The 23,443-nt window shown below is 43.2% G+C and overlaps 2 protein-coding genes and 1 long non-coding RNA gene across 4 annotated transcripts in view; 1 reads left to right on the plus strand and 2 right to left on the minus strand.

The window, feature by feature from the left end:
• The window catches only part of LOC142579003 (prolyl endopeptidase), a 52,980-nt gene extending 39,302 nt beyond the window's left edge, over positions 1-13,678 (minus strand). Inside the window, exons 1-7 of the mRNA XM_075688774.1 lie at positions 13,450-13,678; positions 11,803-11,930; positions 10,112-10,207; positions 7,971-8,139; positions 5,578-5,679; positions 5,024-5,166; positions 124-236 (exon numbers count right to left, since the gene is read on the minus strand). Of these exons, the coding sequence (XP_075544889.1) occupies positions 124-236; positions 5,024-5,166; positions 5,578-5,679; positions 7,971-8,139; positions 10,112-10,207; positions 11,803-11,930; positions 13,450-13,515 (817 nt within the window). The 5' untranslated portion in view covers positions 13,516-13,678. The remainder of the gene's footprint in view (positions 1-123; positions 237-5,023; positions 5,167-5,577; positions 5,680-7,970; positions 8,140-10,111; positions 10,208-11,802; positions 11,931-13,449) is intronic.
• Positions 13,679-16,716: 3,038 nt separating this feature from the next.
• Positions 16,717-17,211, plus strand: LOC142579007 (uncharacterized). The gene is made up of 2 exons (XR_012827347.1): positions 16,717-16,822; positions 16,876-17,211. It is a non-coding gene; the product is annotated as an uncharacterized LOC142579007 (long non-coding RNA).
• A 1,174-nt stretch (positions 17,212-18,385) lies between these two features.
• Positions 18,386-23,443, minus strand: part of LOC142579004 (E3 ubiquitin-protein ligase RNF14-like) — a 33,686-nt gene continuing 28,628 nt past the window's right edge. For both annotated transcript variants that reach the window (XM_075688776.1, XM_075688775.1), the window contains exon 9: positions 18,386-18,812. In XM_075688776.1, coding sequence (XP_075544891.1) covers positions 18,615-18,812 — 198 coding nt within the window. In that variant the 3' untranslated portion in view covers positions 18,386-18,614. The remainder of the gene's footprint in view (positions 18,813-23,443) is intronic.

Raw genomic sequence — 23,443 nt, forward strand, 5'->3', positions numbered from 1 at the left:
AATTCACCAACCTACAGGAAAAGTATACAGTTTAGTAATTTTTGTGATCATTGTCCCAGCCACAATCATGCGAATAAAACATGGAAAACCTGGCACCAGAGAGCATGTTTACGTTGTGCTTACCTTTGATGCCATCGGAGAGTTTGGAAAGGTCAGCAACATAGAGCTGGTTGTCCTTGCATCCTTCTTCCACAGTCACAATGACATATTTTCCACAGTCGCTGACCTGGCCACCCCTTAGGGAAGAAGATGAATTGATAAGCCAAACCCATACTCACCAACCTGTGAGCTTTAAAATTTGTCAAAGCTTTGCAGACAACAAACGAGGGGGAGGGGGATAGCACAAATTATTACGAAGTTTACCCTAAACACACATCTTTTGTGGGATACATGCACACTTTATTAACTATGATTGAACTTTAGACACAGCACATCATCATCAGCAGACTTGGAACAACAGAGACTCAAGAGAAACAGATTGTTTTTAGATCACAGACTTTTTCAATGACTTCACTGTTGCCGATATCGCCTGCTTCAGGAAGTTGTCTAAAGCTTTCTCTAATGTATTAAGTATTCCTCTAATCTCCTTTCGCCGACTTCCAAGGGTATGGTCTGAGACTGGCAAGCAGAACAATTTAGCGAAAGGAATGAATTTTTCATGAAACATAGCACATTATTAGTAAAATTGGACAATGAGCGAATATTCTTAGACATTAGACGAAAATTTGGGAGGGTTGGTAGTTATGCATACCATATACCACTATCGCTTCTTAACCTGTAGTTGTGGTTTCATGACAATGAATCTGTGCCTCCAACTCTTAAACCATTAAACTCTGGGGTTTTACGAGCCAAAACCACGACCTGAATACGAGGCACGCTGTAATGGGGCACTCCAGACAAAGCCTAATAATAATAATATTTGGGGTTTTACGTGCCAAAACCACTTTCTGATTATGAGGCACGCCGAAGTGGAGGACTCCGGAAATTTTGACCACCTGGGGTTCTTTAACGTGCGCCTAAATCTAAGCACACGGGTGTTTTCGCATTTCGCCCCCATCGAAATGCGGCCACCGTGGCCGGGATTCGATCCCGCGACCTCGTGCTCAGCAGCCCAACACCATAGCCGCTGAGCAACCACGGCGGGTTCCAGACAAAGCCTGACCGCACCATGCAGCATTGGAGTACACGAGCACTAGTGCACACTCCAGTCCTGCCATGCACATAGCAAACATTGTGTTGTATGCATTACAGTTGCGCGCAGCTGCAAAGCACAGATACCACAGCAACCATGGAACGTAGAGACACTCGCACAACCATGCACTTTGGTTGGCGTGTACAGGCGACGTGGCTGCAGGCGTGTGGCGACGCGAGCCAGCCAGAGTGCCCACATCTGACTGGAACAGGTCGTCAGCTTCTCGAGTTGGACATCTTCAAGGTGCGTCGCCATCTTCGTCAAAGCTCGTTACTGTCAGGAATCCTTTGAACGCGAGTACCGAGTACAGCACCCATCACTTAACCGATGTGCACGTTGCCGACATACTCACACGACTGAACACAAGGAAGGTGTTTTGCTCAAATCTTGGAAACTGTGTCATTGTCGAAGAGATAAGTGTGAAAGGAACTGTGACACTCATGCCACTTGATAAGAGAAAGAACATCCGCACGTAGCCATCTTAACGCACTGTAGCACAGCAAAGTGATGGGACCAGCATTACTATAACAACAGCAACCGGGAGTGGCTCCTCAATTTCCGCGGACAGAAGAAACATGGCATTGAAGCCCGATGACGTAACATCACACCAGCGCTGCCCCGCTGCTTTAGAATGATGGACATTGAGGAGAAATGAGAAAGGTAAATACAGTAGAACCTCGTTGATACATTGCTGTTAAGTACGTTTTCCCGGCTCCAACGTTCGCAATTGAGAACACAAAAAACGACCCAATAGTTACGCTTATTTTTTTACCGGTTCATACATTGCTGGAAAACACAATTTTTCGGCACCAACGTTCAGTACGTCGCCAAACTGCGATCGTATGATAAGTTTTCCGGCCACTAGACCCTATGCAAACAAGAAAATGCATGAGGCGTGCGCGATCGAGAACAGTACATAGCTGCCCGCCATAGCAGCTTCACTGCAATACTTGCCCGCCTGTCTCACGTGAAAATGCCGGCACACACTCAGTTCCTCCTGCTTCAGTACCAGCAAATCTGCTCCGGGGTCATCGCACGTGGCACTCACAGCTATAACCACCAATCCTATTGCAATATGCATCCTCGCCTATCTGTTTCACAGTGTGTGGTGACGTTGGAAGCGTAGTGCACGCTTATAATAGGTCATAACCAAATTGCGCCTCCGCTGCTTGCTGCAGGCTGTGATCGTATACATTTTTCGCCCACTAGATCCCATGTGAACAAGAAAAGGCGCGAGACGCACGCAATGAAAACGCACGCATGTGAAAACCATGGCGCGCAGTTTCTTATTCCGGTACCCGCAAATCTCCGCCCAGGTAGTCCCACACCACATTCGTAGCTATCACTGCCAAACCTATTGTGATAAGCATCTTCAACCAAATGTTTTGCAGCGTGTGGTGCATAGCCATTGGTAAGGTACTGCACACTTTTAGTAGGCAATAATCCAAACTTGCTATTGTTCCCTGCTATACAGGTGGCCTGATGTGGGCATCACATTCTGCTTTGGCGGCATGTGGTGTCGCCCACCAGTTCGATTTCGCTTTGGTTTCCTGTCACCCTCTTAAAACACCACGTAATAGGAAAACAACAAGACGCGTCGGTATCTCGTGCCGCAACGATCCACGCGATGCTTCACATTATGTAGACGTGAACAATAGTAGCCTCTCTCAAGTTTTTTAGTTACTTCGGATTGTACGTTTTCCCAGTTAGTACGTTTTCCTCATGGTTTTCTCCAAAATGTATGAACGAGGTTCTACAGTAGTATTGCACTCGTAGTATGTACCCTCATATTAGGTCTTTTTGCAAAATTATTTTGATACAGTAGCCAACGGATTTTTCGGACTCGATGGTATTCTGGACTTCATAAATGCACCTTCAGGGTCCCCATAGAGCTAATGCATTTTTGCGAACAATTTTTCTGGCAACTTTGGGCCCCAAAGTTCCATTTAAATCACTCGTTCTGGACCACACTAGCCGACCTTGATGGCCACCATGTTAGATTTGCTGCTGGCTTGGCTTCCAGTGGCTGACTTCATAGCCTCCAAGATAGGGTAGCTCACACAGAGCCTGCGATATTCTCAATTCCTGGAAGTCATGCCTGTTCTTCCTTGGCTGACAAAACGCTCCAAGGGACGGCACTCTTTCTAGTTTCTTTCTTTTTTCAGTCAGCTCTATCGTCACAATCACTTAATGCAGGATTTCTTTTTTTATTTAGGGTTGCTATTTTGCATGTGGTGTGTCTACAGAGCATGCATGCCACGGAGATGTTCTTGCATCTTTGTTTGTGTTTGTGCAGCTTCGCATTTGTGTGATCGGCACCACCTTAGGTGTTTTCTCAATCTCCGGCAATGGAGATCGCCAATGCGGTGACGCTCTTGTGAGACTGTATACGGAGACAATATCACTCTTGTGCAAATCGAACCAAATCTGATTGCCTCTAAGCGTAGCATGAGACAGGTCATTATTAGAGATTTTTCTTCTTTTAGGGTGCTCTAGGCGTAATATATTTTATTTTTTTGGCTGAACAAGCTTTTTGAACTGTTCGATTTTTCAGACTATTTTTCGTTCCCCAAGAGGTCCGGAAAATTGATCGGCGACTGTAATATATTACTGGGAGGCACCAAACTGGTCAAAGGCATTCTTTAGGCTTAAACGAAGGTGGTTCACTAAGATGGAAATATTTTTAAAGTTCTGTACATACGTGTGTCAGAATGATTATGACAGCATGCCAGCTGTTACCATACCACACTATAGGCTTCCTTAATATACTTTCATAACAAACAATGTCAAAAGAAATGGTAATCCATGTACAGCATGGCCGAACTGGTAAAAGGAACACATGAGTGAACACTTGTGAATTTTTCCGTGTGGCTATTGTTGAAGTTCACAGCCTTAGTAACAGACGACTTGTGGTTGCTAGTACTGGCACCTTTCTACACTCCTGTGCTGTGTACCGACGTATCTGCAGCCAACACTCTCTGCTTTTGTGCCAATAAACTGAGGGCCACACACTGGTGTGTTCCCTTGAACAGTGGAGCGTACTGTACCACCTATGACTTTCATATTAGTTTAGTGTACCCCACAAAATTTTGCTTCAGCGACCTCACTTAGTACAGTAGAATCTCTTTAATTCCAACTCTAAGGGGACCAGAAATTTATTCGTATAATACAACGTTCGAACCGAGGAGAGCTCCTTTAAATACAGTGCCCGATTAATTGTGGGGTACAACACGCAAAACCAAAACCGTCACTGGATTGGTATTGAAAAGGGCTTGTCATTCCTCCATCAGCCTGTGACTACATGTGCTGGAAGAAGCTTAGGTTCCCTATACATAAAGACCAAGTGTGGCAAGATCACACCTAGCAGGCTTGTTTGCCGTTGGTTTGAGAGAAAATGTGACAAGGTGAACCGAGAAAAATGGTGCCTTGGTGCGTAGCGTCGCGTGGTAATGTGATCAAGCACACGCTGGGGGCTCCTTCTAAATACGATGGGAAAGGACGGCATGCACCTCTCTGCTTGCTTTGGTTCAAACTAGGCTCCCCACGCATATTCTATCATTCTTACAGTACGCAACATTGAAGTAGAAAGCAAACCTTCATCTCTGACTTGGGTTTGTCTGAACAGCAGCCATGGGAGTTTTAAATTCTTGTTCGAAATAACTGTTGTGCTGTTTTCGGAATCCAAATTCATGGTAGTTTTTCTCTATTCAAATACACAGGATTTTGCCGGGACCAGTATTACAGTTCAAATTATCAGTCAATTCAAATTCGGAGATATTGAATTACTGGGGATTTCACCGTATGCAACTTGATGCCTTCGGCATGACTTACACCCTCCACTGAGGCTTCTCTGGGAACTCTGCACAAAGGACGTCCTCTGTCTGTGGTGTGCCCACACGGTGGTAATAGAGCTTCTGATCTTGCGCCTTGTCTGTTCCAGTGCCGTCGGCCTTCTGGAGATTTTCGGGGTATTTCTGCGAGCAGAGAACACCAACACTATAAGGCTTTGCGTTCATACTATTCTGTGCAAGTGTCATTACAAGGGGGTAAGCCTGCTCAAGCTAACAGCTTAAACAAAGACTGCAGTAAAGGACACGCTGCCTCTAGGTCATTTCTACCGAGTGCGGAAGTGAAATATTCGGTTCAATTGTCTATTACAATGTCATGACAGGGTTCCATGAGTGGCTACATCTCTTTACCACATCGAAAGAATTGTGAAGTGCTGTGTAATGACCCAAACACAAGCACAGATTCAGCAACCATTATTCTATAATCGGCAGCGTTCACTGGTGTCACCAATTTACATGGAGTAATCATTCTTAATGAAGTGCGCTTTACAGAGAAAGCCTAATTAATTTTCAAGTACAGATTGAGAATACTCTTACACCGTAGAAGAACCCCTTGTTGTCATGCGTCCAGGACATATCTGTGTACCGCACCCGTTCCAGAGTCTCTGGAAAGTTCTCACCCGTGGCCACTCGCTTGATCTGCGTGAGAAATTCACACGAGTGAGATGAGCTTGAACCCTGGCACAAACATTATGCAATCAATTAATGCCACAAATAAAGCTCCACATTAAATATGAATGCAGGTTGACGAAGACTACAAACACCCTATCCTGGAGCTCTAAGTTGCAATCTTTAAAGGGACACTAAAGGAAAATATTAAGTCAAGCTGAAGTGATAGATTAGTGCATGAGAATGTCATAGGCACCAATATTACCACCAACAGAGCTTTAGTAATCAATAAATTGAGGTAAATGCAGGACATGATTAGAGACTATCCCAAGACATTCAAGTATTAGCCCGATGATGACGGCACTCCTCATTATAATTCTGTCACTAGTACTCAACCACTTGTAACAAAGAAGATCATTATATTGTATTATCAGTTGAAAGAAAATGCTGCTCTTCTGGTTCTATCTGATATTTAGAAAAAGAAAGAGCTCATTGACGTTACCCTTGAGAACGACGCAAGCAATCGAAAGGTTTAGTTTTCTCCACTCTGTGCCACCTGCTCTTTCGAGTTTCAGTAGTTCTGTCATCGCGTAGTCCTGCGCTGGCTTTCCTCACTCGCGAAACTCACACAAACTGCAAGCAGCAGAGAATTCCACGTCCATGTGATGTCATGGAATTCCTGAGCTGCCACGCCACTTGACCAAGAGCAGCTGCAGAGATGAATAGAATGCTCTGTCTTGGCTTGGTTTCTCTATGGCCGCAGATTTGGGCTTTGCACAGGAAACCGCTGCGCCATCTGTTGAGTGTCGTTTTGCTCACCGACAAAAGCAAAGGGTGGTGATGGCATATGCAACACCACCATGTCCCGCTTGGGGTCGGCTGATTTGAATTGCGCTAAAGGTATGCGCACCTTTCAGATGCAATTTTCTCAAACTAAGACTTTTCTTTACATAAAATAAGCGCCGAGAGGTTTCTGGAACGGTATTTTAACAGTTCACATCAACTTAGTATTTGCCTTCAGCATCCCTTTAAAGCATTTTTTTGTTTTATGCTTTCCCACTTCCATTCCATTTTGGCTAATGCCAGTTGTTTTTATCAAGGCGAAAGCCTTATATGTCACATTGGTCAGTCGACCTTGATCGAAAACGCATCGACAACACGACAGGTATAGAAGGGCTACAAACCCTTTAACTTTTGGTGGAAGTCAAGCCCACAACCTTTGGTGTTAATTATGGCTACAAACCCCTTGACCTTTGCTGGGAGTTGAACCACAACTATTTGTGGGAGTCAAACCTATGACCTTCAGTGTTAATGAAGGCAAAAATAATTCAGGCACAGTTAATTAGGATAAAGTTAAGGCACTCGAACCCAAGAACTTTGGTGGGAGTCGAAACCATAGCCTTTGGTCAGAGTCAAAAACCGACCTTTGGTAGTAATTAAGGGAAAATTAATTATGGCACTCAAACCCACGACCTTGGGTAGGCGTCGAACCCTCGACCTTTGGAATTAAGAAGGATGACTAGGCAAAGTACACTTAGTGAATCCAGGAGGATGACTAAATGAATTAAAAGGATGAGTAAGAAAATTAAGAGGGATGACTAAGCAAAGCAGACTAAGCAAATTAAGGGGGATGTGTACGTCACATATATGTCCTTAAAGAGACCCTGAAACAATCTTGATCTTGAAAAACAGCTGAGTTGTTAGGGTAGGTCCTTCTGATCATTAATTGTCGCATCCAAGTGTTCCATGTAAAGCGTGTAATTTTAATGTTTTAAAGATGTGCATTGCTACCAATCGTAACACGCCACTTGGCTGAGTTTTCAGCTGCCTCTGACCAGGTGATGCGAGGTGACCACATGACGCCAGTACGGTGAGCTATCCGAGTGGCTGCCCAGGGCGTGTCATCGATAATTTTTCCAACTTTATAGCAAACAAATGTTGTTCATAATAGTTGGAATGTTAGTTAATTTGTTTCTATAAAAAACAATATAACAGAAAAAGAATGCAAAAGTACAATTTATCACTACACTCAAGACTTCTGGCAGACAGCAAGTGTCGTCTGCTTGTATTACAACATGCTCCGTGTTGAGAGCTCTGCAGCCAGGGCTGGTCTCTGGCTTTCTTTTCGCAAGCACCATGGTTTGCTCTGTTACGTTGTGGCACAACTGTAGTAGGCACAGGTCCACCCAATAAAAAGTTGTTTCATAATTCACAGTTTTGCTACTGCGTTCTTCACAGTCGCTACAATGTAAAATTATAAACTGCTCTGGTACAAAACATGTGCAGTACATACTGCACGCTGGTGTATATAAGCCACTCACGAAGATCTTAATCCAGTCAGACCCACTGTAGCTGAGGCCATATGCAAAAAGTTCCCCATCTTCAGAAAAACTCGTGGAGCTGACAGACACTGTTCCATCCTCAGACAGCTCATTAGGATCAAAGAACACTCTTGGCTCAGCTTCGAGAGAGTCCTGGACATAGAGGACACTGAAAAGACGGCAAGAAAGCACAGGTTGTAAAGACACTTTCTGTTAAAAGGGCACTAAAGTCAGTTGAGGGTAACAGATGACTCGTTGAAAAGTATCTGCCATTTTGTTAGTGGAATAAAGTTGACCCAACTTGACTGATCTTTTGTATCTTTAAAGTACACTACCGTTGCTCAGGTAGAGAAACACGTAAAGGACATGTTGCGTGAGGATGCGACAATAGGTGACACTTTTAAACATGTTAATATACAATGAGATCTGCTAGTCTGAAGGCCATATGAGTTTTTGTGACAATCTTGTGTTAAGCCCAGACAACATGACACATCAACACTGACTCTTAAAAATTTTCTCACAAAGCTGCCACCCTAAATTGAGGAAGTTCTGTGCATTTTTTCCAGACAGAACACGGGAGCTTAATGATTAACTTCTCTGATATCAAGCTCACTTTGTACAATGCGCTGAAATCTACATAAGTCAATATACTGCACTTTTTTAGTGATGCTAGCTTTACCTACATTTCAGTTATGTCTGTTGCATTGTTCTTCCCCTCTTTCACAAAGTAATACCATACTGAAGTTAAGTATAGAGATAAGTTCCCACATGTGATCTAGGAACAATAAGAGTGCCAAGGGAAGGGAAATGTAGTCGAGGATGACAGAGGATAAGGTGGTGTGATAAGATTACAAAATTTGCAGGCATAAAACGGCATCAGCTAACGCAAGATGGAGGTTATAGAACAGGCCTTCCTCCTGCAGTGGACCTAAAACAGGCTGATAATGATCAGCATCATCATTCCTGAATCTTCTTTATCAAGAATAGTCATGAGAAATGTCCATGTAAAGCACTGACAAGAAAGGCAATTGCCTGGGCAGGTTGTAAGGTGTCAGTGAGAAAACAAAACAGAGGGACAGAGAAGGGCCAGAGAAGGATTGGGCAGGAACTATTGGATGATGATAGTAAAAGTCAAGCATTATCTTCCTGGTTGACCTGCTAAGATATGCTGTAGGGTAAGCTAACTAGTTAGCTCTATTGGCTAATGCAGTGAGGCGTGTGAACACTGTGACGCTGCACTGCTGAAGGACCGGTCCGTGTTAATAAACATATTAACACTTTATCGACGAGTGTTGCCTACAGTCAACATACCAGAATTTTTTTTTCTTGCCAAGTTTTTTCTTGCCAAGTTTTAGCACAGAGTACAAAGTTTCTGGCTAAATGTCTTCGGCCAACAGTGAATGACCGGCAGTAAGCGTCATTTGTTGTTTTAGAGCAGGAACACTGGACAAGGAAGAATTTCGTCATGCGACTCACTGTCTTTTGAAAGCAAGGTCAGAGGTGACAGGCTGATGCAAAGTATCCAGCTGCAGTGGTGTTGCAGAAGTGATATACAGCAAATGAAATGTACACTTATGGTTCACATATGAAGACAGCTGTCTATACAAATTGAAAACGAAGCCTTAAGTGGCTTGGGGTGAAGCCCACTTCCAGTTTCCTGCCTGTTTTCCCCCTATTTCTAGAGATTTTACCCTATTTTCCTATATCCAATTTTTCCCCTTTTTCTTGATTATGCTTATTTTTGATGTGTTTTTGCACATTTAGATAGAAAATGTACATTTTTTTCTGGGTATTTATATGTCTTGTCCTAAAAGGGTTAATGCCCTTGCGAGAACACGTTTTGTGCACTGGTAGTATCAGGATTGACCGACCAAGCCACTACCTTTGATTACATTTCCTCAAGGCTCGGCCCAGCTTTGATTGCCTTTTCTCCGTTATCGACCTAGCTTACTTGGCCAGATGGCCATCAATGCAAAGTGAGGGGGGAAGAGCCAAGGAAAAGCCAACTTTGAAGAAAGAAAGGCAAAACCACCTGCTCATCAGTGCCCTAACAAGCACGAGATGCTGGTGTCACCACCAGTATGGCAGTGTGTGCAGTAAAAGCTTACAGAAAAACATCATGTGCCAAGAGCCCTTTGTACCTTTGGTTCTGAAGCCCTGTGTTCATGTAGCAGAAGTAACGCTTTCCATGCTTCTTGAGGCAGCCAAAGCGAGGATAGTCATACAGCTGCCGTAGCCTGGTAAAGGGTGGGGGGAGGAGTAAAAAACACATGACAATGCACAGTGTCCTGAAACTGTTTCTGCTTTACATGAAATATGATCATTACATAAGCTGACAGTCACTGAAGACTAGACTGGCATACTCACATTATGAGAGCATTCCAAAGAGTAAAGAAAAATTTTTAGACAGGTTTCACACAGACGTACCAACTGATACGCTATATTTTATTTTATACATTCTACAGCCTATAAACTCTGGAAAGTATCTTAAATTGTTAACAACTGTTAAATAAACAACTGAAAAAAAAATCAATTTTCGGCTATATTTTTGAACAAGTTCATACCACTCCAACATCATAGTCGCCAATGAATCATTCTTCATCAAAGGTCTAGTTCAAAGGTCTCACTGCTTCCGGGTTAAAGTTAACACGGCCAAGATACATTGCCATTACACTACACACATGGTAAAACATCTCCTGCTTCATTATTATGCTCTGCCAAAGATGATGCAGATGTGTGCACATAACTGCACAACACCAACCTAAGCACCTGAGGTAAAGACCATTTGCAAGAGATAAATACCATGCTGACAGTAGATTGTGTGTTTGTGTATCCAATTTCTTGGCAGGTGCCTTAAGGAATGTGTGCTGTGCCTGTTTTCACAATGAAGGGTAATGCCATACGCCCTTTTACCAGTTGTTGCTATGCTGGTGCAGTCAAAGCACTGCGTCAACTGACGACTAATTTAGGTGCACCTATGCAGTTCTGCCCTGCCCCATTTATACATCTCCATAGGAATGCATCATCTCTTACAAAATTTTGTTGAACATGCTGTCATCAAAATTTACAGCTGCGGTGGCCTAATTTTTGTAAATGCAGAATTTAAGAAAGCCAATGTACTAAGATATCAATTTATATTAAGGAATCCCTAGGCAGTTAAAATTAATTTGAAACCCTCTACTACTTTGCTTCTCACGGCCGCTACATAGCTTTACGATCAAAACATCAACTAAGCAACAAATCAATTTTGCAGGACATCCTGCTCTTGATATCTAAAAATTATACTAGCAATTGCCAGTTCTTGATGATGCAAGAAGGAAATAACTATACTGCATTTCACGTGATGCTCCTCCAACTGACCAGGCCTTAAATTTCAAAACTGCAAAATAAATTGCAACATTTTCTCTCTCTGTTTATCATTCAAGTGTTCATGCTCACTTCCTTGGCAAGGTGCTTACACACACACACACACACACACACACACACACACACACACACACAGGGCATCCAGCTAACTATAGCCAGAGTTTAAAAATATGCGAATGCCATGTAGTTGGACAGAACCTAGGTAATGTTGTTTGCCGTCGCTTGGAGATACTTTGATTTTTTCATTATACATAACTAGATAATTAGTTATTTACCAATTTCTCAAATATTATAGTTAGTTTGTGTTGCTCAATACATGCTACATAAAAGTGTTTTTCTAAGCATGAAAGAAGCCAGCAAATTCACGCAAAATTGCCGCAGGACTGGCCACTAGAGGCAATTAGCTGGGACGACCTGTATAAAGACAATAATAGTCGAATCTTCGTGCTCACAGCTACACTCTCACCGTTCTTTAATCTTCTGACGTTCCTTGCACTGTTCCAAGAAGGGTGTTGTGACGGCATTCTGAGCATCAACAAAGGCCTTTGTTTCCTCACTATCGGGATCCTCCATCCACCTGTAGGGGTCTGAAACCTGTAATGGAAATGTTTCGTGCTGTTTATAAGGTCTGCATCATACCTTTAGGAAGAGTACTTCAGATAACTTCCTGCCAAACTGTCTAAATTATAAAACAAAAGCAAAAATAACAATATTTATTTATTGTTACTTATTTATGATACACAAAAGGTTCCCATCAGCTACCTTATAAAACAGGCAAGCACATAAAAGCATTTAAATGTTCTCTATTCTATATCCCGTGTGCATGGTTCCTTGTGTTGTTTTGGTGTACACCGTCAATGATATGTGAACAGTTTGTCGTGTGCTTCTCACGGTTCCTGCGAGACATTTGAGCACTTAATACTGGAGTGTCCTAATCTTGCGCAGTGCACATTACTACTAAGGGACTATTGTCTTCTTGGCCAGCGGTGCATGACCTCTAATGAGTGCCTGCACCCTTGCAGTTACTTATACATAATGCAATCAGGCATGTTGTGCCTTCCTTACTTTTCTAGAATTGACTTGGCTTACTAGTGTAGCACCTTGTTGTTCACTTGTGAGTGATGAGACGTCATACTTTCTCTATTTTTCTGTCATCTGTTAATTACCACGACTTGCAGTGATTTTTCTGTTCCTACTGCTGTATTCTATTCCTTGTCATTGCTTTAGTTTAGTCTTCGTGATCCGTCCTCGTGTTTTTATTTTTCTGCTTTCCTTCCCTTCTTCCTATCTTTCACTTCTATTTGTATTGGTAAAGAGTAGGCTAGTATTAACTCTAGCAACAGTATCTCTAGAGTAGGCAGGCGTGGTGCGCCTTCTGGTGACAGCCCACGCCCCTCCCCCTTAAATCAAATAAAATATAATTTGTCTTCAAAGTAGCTCGTTTCGTTTGTTCGAATTAGCCAAATATCACAGTTTTTTTAGCTTTCTTCTTGTAAAACGGTTACAAAGACAAGCAATTTTATTCAGCGAATTCTTCCAGCCCATTGCCACTCTTCCCACTCCTGAGACAAAAAATCACTTGCGTTAACTTCAGCCGCGTTAGCCACCCTAGCCGCGTGCGATCAGCGGGCTTTTTATGTTGAACGTTTGTCGTGCATTCTGCGCAAAGAATAACCTAACAGCACTCTATCAAAGCCAACCGATAGTACATGCCTGTCGGACATGACACAGCTGTTCGGAGGAGCTTGGGCGGGCAACAATGCTCTTCTGTAGTTCTTCCCAGTATTAACAATTGCGTGTAAACAGTAACACAAAAAGATGACTGATCTCTGCAGCACTAAGCTACCGCTATAAACCTCAACTATTCTCTTTTATTTTTTTCTTCTTCTGCATCTCAAAATATTACCAGGTACACATTTCAAGCAAAGCACGATCCTGACACCGCGGTGGCAGAGATCGGTGGGATTTTCGCATGCAAGTTTTTAGCACCGGCGTACCTAGCACCACACGCAACAAAACAATATGCTTCCACTCGTAGCTCTAAGAAAGCTCTTAGCCCGTTATCAAGGAGTCGATATAGATATGTTGCACTCAAAGGTGCGAGACAACTTGCCTTCACGCCGTGGTAAATGTCCACGACAGTTTCATCCCGCCGCGGCGTCGGATAACTGAACTTCATGGCTTCAAGATGCTTGCTAGAAAAACTTAAATAACGAAAATAGTTGAACTTTGGCTGAACAGGGGTCTGAGCTCCGCGTCGAAAGAACAATGAACCGAATCCGATCGCTCGAGCCGGCGCCAGGTTGTTCAGCGTTGCCAGGTGTTACCTGCTGCACGCTGCACTGCACTACGCCCCTGAGAAAGGTGGCGTTCCATTTTTCGCAGCACGTTTCGTCACCAGCAGTTTCGGTTTAGATCCTTAAAAGTATAAAATGAGAAAATTTTCACATATAATTAGAAGTTTATTACTTGACAAATACAAAAGAAAAATTACATTACCAATGCACTTTTACAGGCAAAATATACTGGACTGATGTTTGCACATGAGAGAGACGATACAAACGAAAGAAAGGCATTAGTGTTTTACATTTGACTCATTATTTTGCTAACTCCTTAGAGTCTTGGCCAGTCCCCTATAGTGGATATGAGCCACTAATAAAGGCAATTCGATAAACCAGAATGGCAGAGAGGTGAACCAGAACTAACAAACCAAAACAGTTCACTTACCTAGGTATCAAATGTGCATCTACATATGTGCATAGAGTTATTCCAAGTACGTGTACTCATATACATGCACAGGAAACGTGTGTCATAATGTACACTCGCAAGCAAAAGTTAGATCACTAGTGCCGTGGAAAAACTTTTCTTTGCAGCATGGGCATGCATGCTGATTAAGAGTGGTACAGGCTACATGCACATGTTCAAGCAATGCATTAAAAAAACTGTTACAAATTGCGGAGCTGTGCTAGAATAAATGTTAATTTTATCCTGATGCTGTGGTCTCCAGATTTCTTATAATTTTGCTCCCGAGGGTGGCAATTCACTCCTCTGCTTGACATCCCCAGAGAAGGAAGCTATGTTTTCATAACAGTTGCAATAGTAGAATTTGCAGAACTCCTTCAAGCCTTTGAGTCAGCTGAGGCTATCAGAGCTAGACACAAAGCAGAGGAGAAAACAGCAGCACCTTAAACAGGGAGCTGTGCTGCCCAAAGAGGGACAGTGAATGCTTCGCCAGGCCCAACTGCTTGCTACAGAACCACAGAGGCTGACCGTTTTGCTGATGGTAAACTTGCCAGAGCACCCCAGAACCTTAACTTGCAGAAATGATATTTTCACAGAAGCTCTTATTATCAATTGACTGTCCTAATTTGAACTAATTCATTTGAAAGCTGCGTTGTGTCTTCCTTAAGTTCACCTGTAGTTGTTGAATTCAAATTGAATTCTATAGTTTTATGTGCCAAAACCATGATCTGATTATGAGGCACAGTGTGGTGCTGTAGCGGGGGGCTTCAGAATAATTTCAACCACCTGGGGTTCTTTAACGTGCACCTAATGCATGGTACACAGGCATCTATGCATTTCACCCCCAGCGAAGTGCAGCTGAGGCCTCGTGCTTAGCAGCACCGCGCCAAAGCCATTAAGCAACCACGGCGGGTTACCTGTAGTTGGAAATTGCACTTTTGCAATGGCAAAATGGTGACGTTTACAATGAGAGGCAGTCTGCTCAAGTCTGATTAAAAATTTGTTGCTAAAGAAGGACTAATACTTCACATTTGAAGGAAACCGAAGACCGAAGTTAGCCAGTTTTGAGAAATGTTATGAGGGAGAGGAACTTATTTGCAGAAAGGCAGGGAGGGTGGCCTGAGCTATAGCTTGCTCTGGTCTGCTACTCTACACCGTGGAAAGAGGACGATGAAGAAAAGGAATAATGGATGATGATGAGGTGAAGGAAGTGTTAATATACCAGTCCACTATGTGTGGCATCACAGTTTCTCTGCTAAGAGCATTAATCAAGGAGTCCCTCAGAGCGTGATCCTAGGCCCGCTGCTCTTCCTACTGTTTATTAATGGGCTACCTAATGTTCCGACCTTTACTGACAGTATCTTATACAAAGATGACATGACTATAGTCACTTGTACTAATAATATCAACGAGCAACAACAGAAAGTTAATGTTGATCTGCATAAAGGAAGTTCTCTGTGTCAAAACATTATGTTGAGCATAAACATTCATCCTATTCATTAGCTCTTTCAGCTTAATGTTACCAATTTTGTATATAAACTATTTTGCAACATTGTAGATAGACTGCAGTGCCATTGAATCTTTTGTACTAATATTACTAGGTTCTCTGAAGTTCATAATTATCAGTTTTTATGGTTTTTATTCACCCCCAACATAAATTTTGACATCTACATCTAAGTGTCTTGACAACAACTTAATGCCTGTTTCGGATAACTCAAGATTCCTGGTGTAATCTGAGATAGGCATGTGAAATTCAATGTTTATGCACAATCGCTTGTCCAAAATATTTCTTTTGGAATCCATGTCATCAAAATCCACGCATATTTTTAAGCCACACATCATTCGGTCGCTTTGTCACACACACACATTCATAATCGTTTATCTTATTGTGTACTAGCTTGGGGCAATACTTGCTTCACATACCTCAGTCAACTTCAACACCTACAAGATCAGCCGCTCCCCCATCTCATGACTTTCACTCATTTCTTATCCAATGCAATGTCACATTAGGGCAGTCTGAACATTCTTCCTATTCATTAGCTCTTTCAGCTTAATGTTATCAATTGTGTATATAAAGTGTTTCGCAACATTGTACATATAGACCGCAGTGCCATTGAATCTTTTGTACTAATATTACTAGGTTCTCTTAAGTTGATAATCATCAGAAGAACTGCATATCATAATGACCGCAAATAAAGACGGAGACAGCAAGAGAGACCAGAAATGACACAAAAATGATAATCATCTTTTGCCTAAAGTGTACATGAACTACAGAACATTCACCACCACATCTGTCAGAATGTGTAATCCAGGTCATCATCAAAACTCGGTCATATATTCATTCAGCCACACATGATCCGGTCATCACCCACATTCTATTAAGAATTACTTTACGCAACAACACACAAATTAACATCTTAGCAATTGCAAGAATGCTACGCGTTATTGCATTTCCATTTATTGTACCATCTGGTACACCTTGTTTATTAACCATTTGTTACTAAACAGTTTTGCATTTTGTTGTTTAATGTAGTGATAATCTTTGCATTTAGTACAGAAACTGTGTAATACGTTACTGTAACCACTGTTCGACGTAATTTATTTGTTGGCCAATTCTTATATGGGAGTCCCACTTAAAGTTCCTACCTTTGGCACTCCCTGTGTAATAATAACAATGAATGTACTTCTATACAAAGGTGACCTCACTGGTAAGTAAACTTCAACTTTGAACTCTAAAGCCGCAGGTATAGTTCATTGGCTTGTAAAAAGGCTATAGCTTTGAACTCTAAAGCCGCAGGTATAGTTCATTGGCTTGTAAAAAGGCTATAGCTGCCCTGTGTCAACGTGACATAAATAAGACAAAATCGAGGGTATGCACTGTCATAGAGGCTGCCGTATTGTTGTACAGTGCTTTATCTCGATCTGTTTATGTACATAAATACAACAGAAGCAGTGAATATAACAAAATGACATACATACATCACGTGAGCACTTCATATACTTTCACACTCGTGACACCACACACTCATATGTGTGTTGAGGTTTCAACATAAAATTAAAGAAAAGGAAAGCTTAGTTTTCATCTCCAAAAACAATATTTTATGGACTTTTCGCCAAATGAGTGGAAAGAATACTTCATTAGTCAAAAATGATTCATTGCTAGTCTTTAGTGTCCCTTCAACACAGCAATTAGGTTTCTGCAAAAGTAACGTAGGAAACCAGGCGCTTTTGGGAACATTTACGCTCTACGCTACTTCAAAATGAGTATGCTTATGTATGCATGTGTCCCAGGTTTAAATCATAGGCATATAAAAATGGACAAGGAACTGGAGAGATTTGCTTCTTAAAGGGCCCCTCACCAGGCGACCTAGCAAATTTTGGTTATACGCTGAAAGTCATTATGTGCCCCATAAGGAGCATTCTACTGGAAGAATTTTTCATTAACAGCAGAACTAGTACTCTTTGAAGTCCTGCAAACCCATGATTTCAGGAGGAAAGCTCCACCGTTAACATAGACACTTTCTCTACTTGCCCCCGTCTAGCCTCCGCAAGCAAAAGTTCTTCCATGCATTCTCACATACCACAGCCAGGGGATCACGTAACGCACACGTCACAGGCTGCCCTTTTTTTCCCTCTTGTATTGTTGCTGTGTGGAGCATTTCAGGTGATGGTTCCGTGTGCGAGCTGTTGCACTTGCCATTTCGCACAGCGCACAATTTTGTGCGCTATGCATGAGAACACCTGACTAGAGATATAAGTCAGTGCCGCACAAGCACTGAGGCAGACACAAGTAGATCAAAGAGCATGATCGCATGCTGGAACCCCGTAGAAGGTAGCAGATAGTTTTGTTTTCTGCACATGTGACTGCATGACGTGGGAACAAGCAAACAAAACAGAAGTACATCTCTCTTGCTAAGGCAAGGAGCAAAACAAAAATTTGCAGATGTTCGGTTTGTAGGTTTTATTATTTCGCTACTTTTAATCGTCTAATGAAGCAGTAGATCAAACAAATAATCGCTGTAGCCTTGAATTATTCTTCAAGTCACATGGCGTCGCAGTGAGCGACATTTCAGCAATACGAATTATGTAGGCACACTTTTGCGTCTTATCTTGACTCTCCGGATCGGAAAGTGGCTCCCTTGAGAATGACGCACGGCGGTTGGTTTGAAATTCCGGCTGTCACTGCAGCGCGTAGCGGTGCGATAATTTGCAGATGTAATCGTAAGCATCCATTGTATACACTGCGCGTGTCTGTTTGAAATGGCCAAGCCTGGGGAGGGGACCTTTGAAATCTCATTTGCAAAAGGTGAAAAAGAAAAAAAAAGAATTTATTACAGAAGTTATATTGAAGTGCTCCCTTGCGGATACATGTTGGTTTCCATGGTGCACATCCAGTTTTTCATGCCACCGTCATGACTTCCATGTCATCTATGGTGATCCAATCAGCTGCAGTGTTGTGAGCCAAACACAGCCTGAATGAGGCTCGGAAAAAAACTAGGCACTGTCTTGGACAGGAACCGTAGAGGTAACGAATGTTCACAAAAACTCTCCGAATTCGTGATCGTCCTCTTCGGCAATCTCATCTGCCCCTTCAAACAGCTTGTTAAAGCAGCCGGACCTGGGATCACTGAAATGCTGGTATGGGTTCCCGGATGCCTTCAGGGCCACCACACATATCCAACAGAAATAGGTCCCACAGCGCCAGCAAGTCATCTTGTTGCAGCCATCTTGCTTCTGCAAAAGTAGAAATGGACAATAATTAAGTGAATTGCTTTATTTGCACATACAGTTGAACCTTGTTGATAAGGTCCCATTTATTATGATTTCTTGGCACCAGTGTTCATATTCTAGAACACAAAAAATGACCTGATACAGATGCTCTTGTTTTTTACCAGTTAATATGTTCCCAGAAAACAAAATTTTTCGGCACCAACATTCATTACATCGCAAAACTGCAATCGTACAATATATTTTTTGGCTGCTAGATCCCCTCAGAACAAGAAGAGGTGTGAGGCAGGCGAGGTCGAGAGTAGTAGGTACCCACCATGGCTGGTTCCCGGCTGGTTTCCTGCAGTACTCACCCACCCTTGTCATGTGAAAATGCTGGTACACAAGTTTCTTCTTTCGATACCAGCAAGTCTCCTCGTAGGGCATTGCACAAAGCATTCACAGCTATTCCCATCAACCCTACAGCGATAAGCATCTTTACCTATCTGATTCACAGTGCGTGTGGCGTAGTGTCATTAAACGCGTACTATGGGCTTTTTTAATAGGCAATAACATAATCGCTCCACTGCTCCGTGCTGCAGGTGGTACAAAGCAAGCGTCATGTTTTGCTCTGGCAGCATCGTACTCTGGCGTCGACCAGTTTGGTTTGGTTTCAGTTTCCCATCGCCTCGAAGCATTGCACAACATGAAAACAACAAAGTGTGGCTCGGGCCGCATAGGAGTTGGCTTTCACCATGCAGCTCGAGGAGCATCGGCGTCTCGTGTCGATTCGATTTTCGGTGAGCGAGCACGTGAAAACTTCCCACCAAAATGACCCGCCTGAAGAAGCTACTGACCCAGGCCAAACTTGAGAAGTGCAAATGTAAGCTTGCTGAAGCTGCAAGAATGACAACACGTCTTGGGCCGCTCGGGCAACACCAGCTCAGTGAACGACTCGTCATGCAATGATTTGCCCAATGCTTCCCATTGTGCAAATGTCATCCACAGTTGAGTTTGCCAAGTTTTTTGGTGACTTTCGGTCGTGCATCTTTCCAATTAGTATGTTTCCTCTCGTTTTTTTTCCAGAACGTATGAATGAAGTTCTACAGTCAAACCTCGGTATAGCTTACATGGATATAGTATATCTGATAGAATTTGTATGCAGTGGCGTAAACTGTTTACCTGTGAATGTTTAAACACGAGTCACCAGGAGTGAATAAACTCGCCCAGACAGCGCTCAGTGAGTGTGTATACTTGTTGCTTGTACAGTCTCCAGTGCTTTTCCCCATAAATATGTTCCAGTGAGTGTGTATACTTGTTGCTTGTACAGTCTCCAGTGCTATGTTCCACATCTGGCATGACAGGACGGGGCGAGCTCAATTATCATGCAACTACCGTATTTACTCGCATAATGACCGCACTCGCGTAATGATCGCACCCCTAAATTTTGTCATCAAAATTAGATTTTTGTCGTTTTCCATGTAGTGATCACATCCCGAACTTGCCGCAGCGATGTGTCGTGTGCCAAGTCTAGCTAATGCTACGCGGACGACTCTTCAAGACAAACCAAGCGGTCTGCATGCACCAAACATTCTTAAGCAGATGCCGATTTCATTCCTTTCATCACTTTCCGCACTTCCACGAAAAAAGAAGCTACAACCAAACTTGCCTTTATTATGTGCAGGCTTTATAATGGTTGTGTTCAACAACTATACAACAACAAAAAAGGTGCCTTTCGATTCTTCTCATCTGCACTCGTGGGCATGCAACAAATCGTGAGCGGCCATTTACACTGATACGTTAGAAGTGAATCCTATTCATATGCCACCGCTTGCAACACAGTTAAGATATTCACCCACCCTTCGCGGAAAGGGGCCGTGTTAGGATAGTAGTGAAAACAAATGACGCAGTTTCCGCAGCATGCCCGTCATGTGTTTCTATGTCACTGGCAGCTAAGCGCGCCCATCTGTTTCTGTCCCCTCAAAGTGGACATGGCTATGTTATCGCCACAAACTTGCCGATATTAACGATATTATTCATTAGTCATATGGGAGAAACTGTTTCAATGCACGTAATGTACTCATTAGAAGAAAAAAAATCATGTTTCGCTTGCTCCGCCAGACGCCATTTTTGTTTTGGTGTCCCGCACTGCTACAGTGGCAGCCGGCTATTTGTTGACCTTTTGTCATCCCGCAGCAAACACGGGATGAAAAAAACAATTTTTCTTTTTGCAGGGAATTTAACCCGCGCAATGATCGCAGCCCTGAATTTGATCAATTTTTTTGACAAAAAAGTGTGATCATTATGCGAATAAATGCGGCAAGCTCTGTCGGAAAGCCAACCTGTTTATTTTGCAGGCAAAATGCAGATGCTCAAGCGTGGGCCACCGAGAGAGTTCATGCAATGAACAAGACGTAAGCCATAGAACAATGCCATACAATAGCCTTATCTGTTACTATGACACATACAGTAAAAGCTCGTTAATTCGAACCGCAAGGGGAAGCAGATTCAGTTCGAATTAACGAAAGTTCGAACTAACGAAAGTGAAGGAGAGCAACAGTACACTGCGATTTGGAAGCAGTAGGGCATGTCAGAAATTTGGCGTGTCAGAAAGTGATGGCGTGTGCCGCGGGCACACGCCATCTTCAAGTCGAAGCTCTGGGTCCGACTGTGCCACACCACCGATGTCCACCGAAACGAACGTTAGCCGAGGCTTAACAGTATCACAATGATTCGCGACGGCCGATACCTCCTAAGCTGAAAACAGAGGTGCACAACCGATGAAGACTGCCGAGACAAAGACGCTGAACATGTGAAGGTGGCGAAGGCCCTGATTCGTTGGTTCTTGATTGCAAGCGCAGCTGCGACGTACTTGATTCGCTGTGTTTTGGCGCTTGCCGTGCCATCTCGGCAAAACATTTGCAGCTGTACAAGATTTGCAAAGCCTCCGAGATTCACAACGGCCAAGAAGTCTTGGAGATTACGTAGAACGGAGAGGCGGCAGCCGCCACTGCCTTCTGGCTGACCCCGCGTCGGTTAGATTTTTTTCCGATTTTGCCATCTCTCGCCGTTCTCTCCGTTTCGGAGACAATATAGCCTTGTGTGTAGGCAGTAGGCGCTTTTCTCTGGCCGTGTGCCAGGTGAGCGTAGTTCGAATTATCCGTGAGGGAACCTTCTCGCGTTCGAATTAACGGACTTTTTTATACATAGACTTCTGTGGAGCTTGGCCGGACCAAATCGTACAGTTCGAATTATCCATAAATTCGAATTATTGAAGTTCGAATTAACGAGCTTTCACTGTACCTGTGCACTCTCACAAGGTTGCTGCTCTCGCGCATGTACAAGCGCACACACTTCCTTCAGGCAGCACGTCATGAACGTGTGAGAATATGTTAGTGCAATGCAACAAGTGGTAGACCGTAACTATGAAGTCCAGAAGCCACAAACAGTGTCAACATTAAAGAGGCTTGTTTCTTAGGCAAGTTGTTGGTATGTTTGTTGTATATATTTCAAAATTACGCAAGCGAGACATACACAACATATCCTTTTCTCGTTTATGTCTCCCTCACATCTATCAAAGAGCACCTAGCTTGCTTCATACTAGCAGTGGGTATTGCGAACGAACAGCATGACAAAGCCAAACAACACAGCAAAGGAAACACGAGAATGTGCGTGATTTGTCTTTACTGCACAGTTAATTTGCAACACACACCAACTAACCTGGTTTTCCCTACTCCACGAGCCTGTTCTTGAAACTGCAGACTCCATAGAATCTCACGTTTAGTTCTTGTGGGAACTGCCAATAAATATGTTTTGCTGTTCAGTGTTCTACTGCCTAAGAATGCCTTCAGTAGACCAAAGAAAAAGTTACATACACAGCTTGTATTACAACTGAAAGCACACATGGAATTTGATCAGTTAAATGCACAGAACAACCCTTTACGTAGATGAAATTGATCGTGTGATGTAATCCTGTTGGGTCAGGATGAAACATTGTGAAATAAAACGAAGCACCAAGCACAAAAGATTTAGTAACATCGCAACGGTTTGTGGTGGAGGCACTCGCCCTCTGCAGGGAGAGCATTCGGTACATACATGCTTTCCTCTCGTTCACTGGCCCCTTTGTGTCTTGGGACTTGATCTTGCATAGGGTGCTTTTGCATGTACGGCGAGTGTGCGCCTTGTGTTGATGCTTTACGGGTGCTAAGCCAAAGAGCAGTGCCTAGTGCTTGCACGTGGTCGAACTGCACCGAGCCATATTTATTGGAGGCCCAAGCCGAAGGAGATTGCCTGAGCTCCCATGAGTGGGCTAACTAGTTATCGTGAGAGCAAGCAACATAGCTGCAGGGACTTTTCCCAGAGGTGTGTCAAGGGGAGCTTTAGCTCTCACACCTTTTGTCTGTATTTTCGCCCTTGGTGAATGCCCCTTTGGCTCCCGTGGACCCCAGAGCTGGGCGCTTGTGCAGTCGGTGCTGGGTGCCACTGGAGACAATAAACGGTTTCTGCCAAATCAGGGCAATATTGTGTTCTCTTGCATGCACAATGCTCGATAGCCCCCTTTGTGGTCTGAGTGCGTGCGCAGCAGCATGCTAGAATACGAGAGGCGACAGGTGACGCAGCCCTGTGGCTCACTAAGCTCAAACTCGTGGTGGTCAGTA

Source organism: Dermacentor variabilis, chromosome 4 (genome assembly GCF_050947875.1).
Source record: "Dermacentor variabilis isolate Ectoservices chromosome 4, ASM5094787v1, whole genome shotgun sequence".
In the NCBI taxonomy this organism is placed as follows: domain Eukaryota; kingdom Metazoa; phylum Arthropoda; class Arachnida; order Ixodida; family Ixodidae; genus Dermacentor; species Dermacentor variabilis.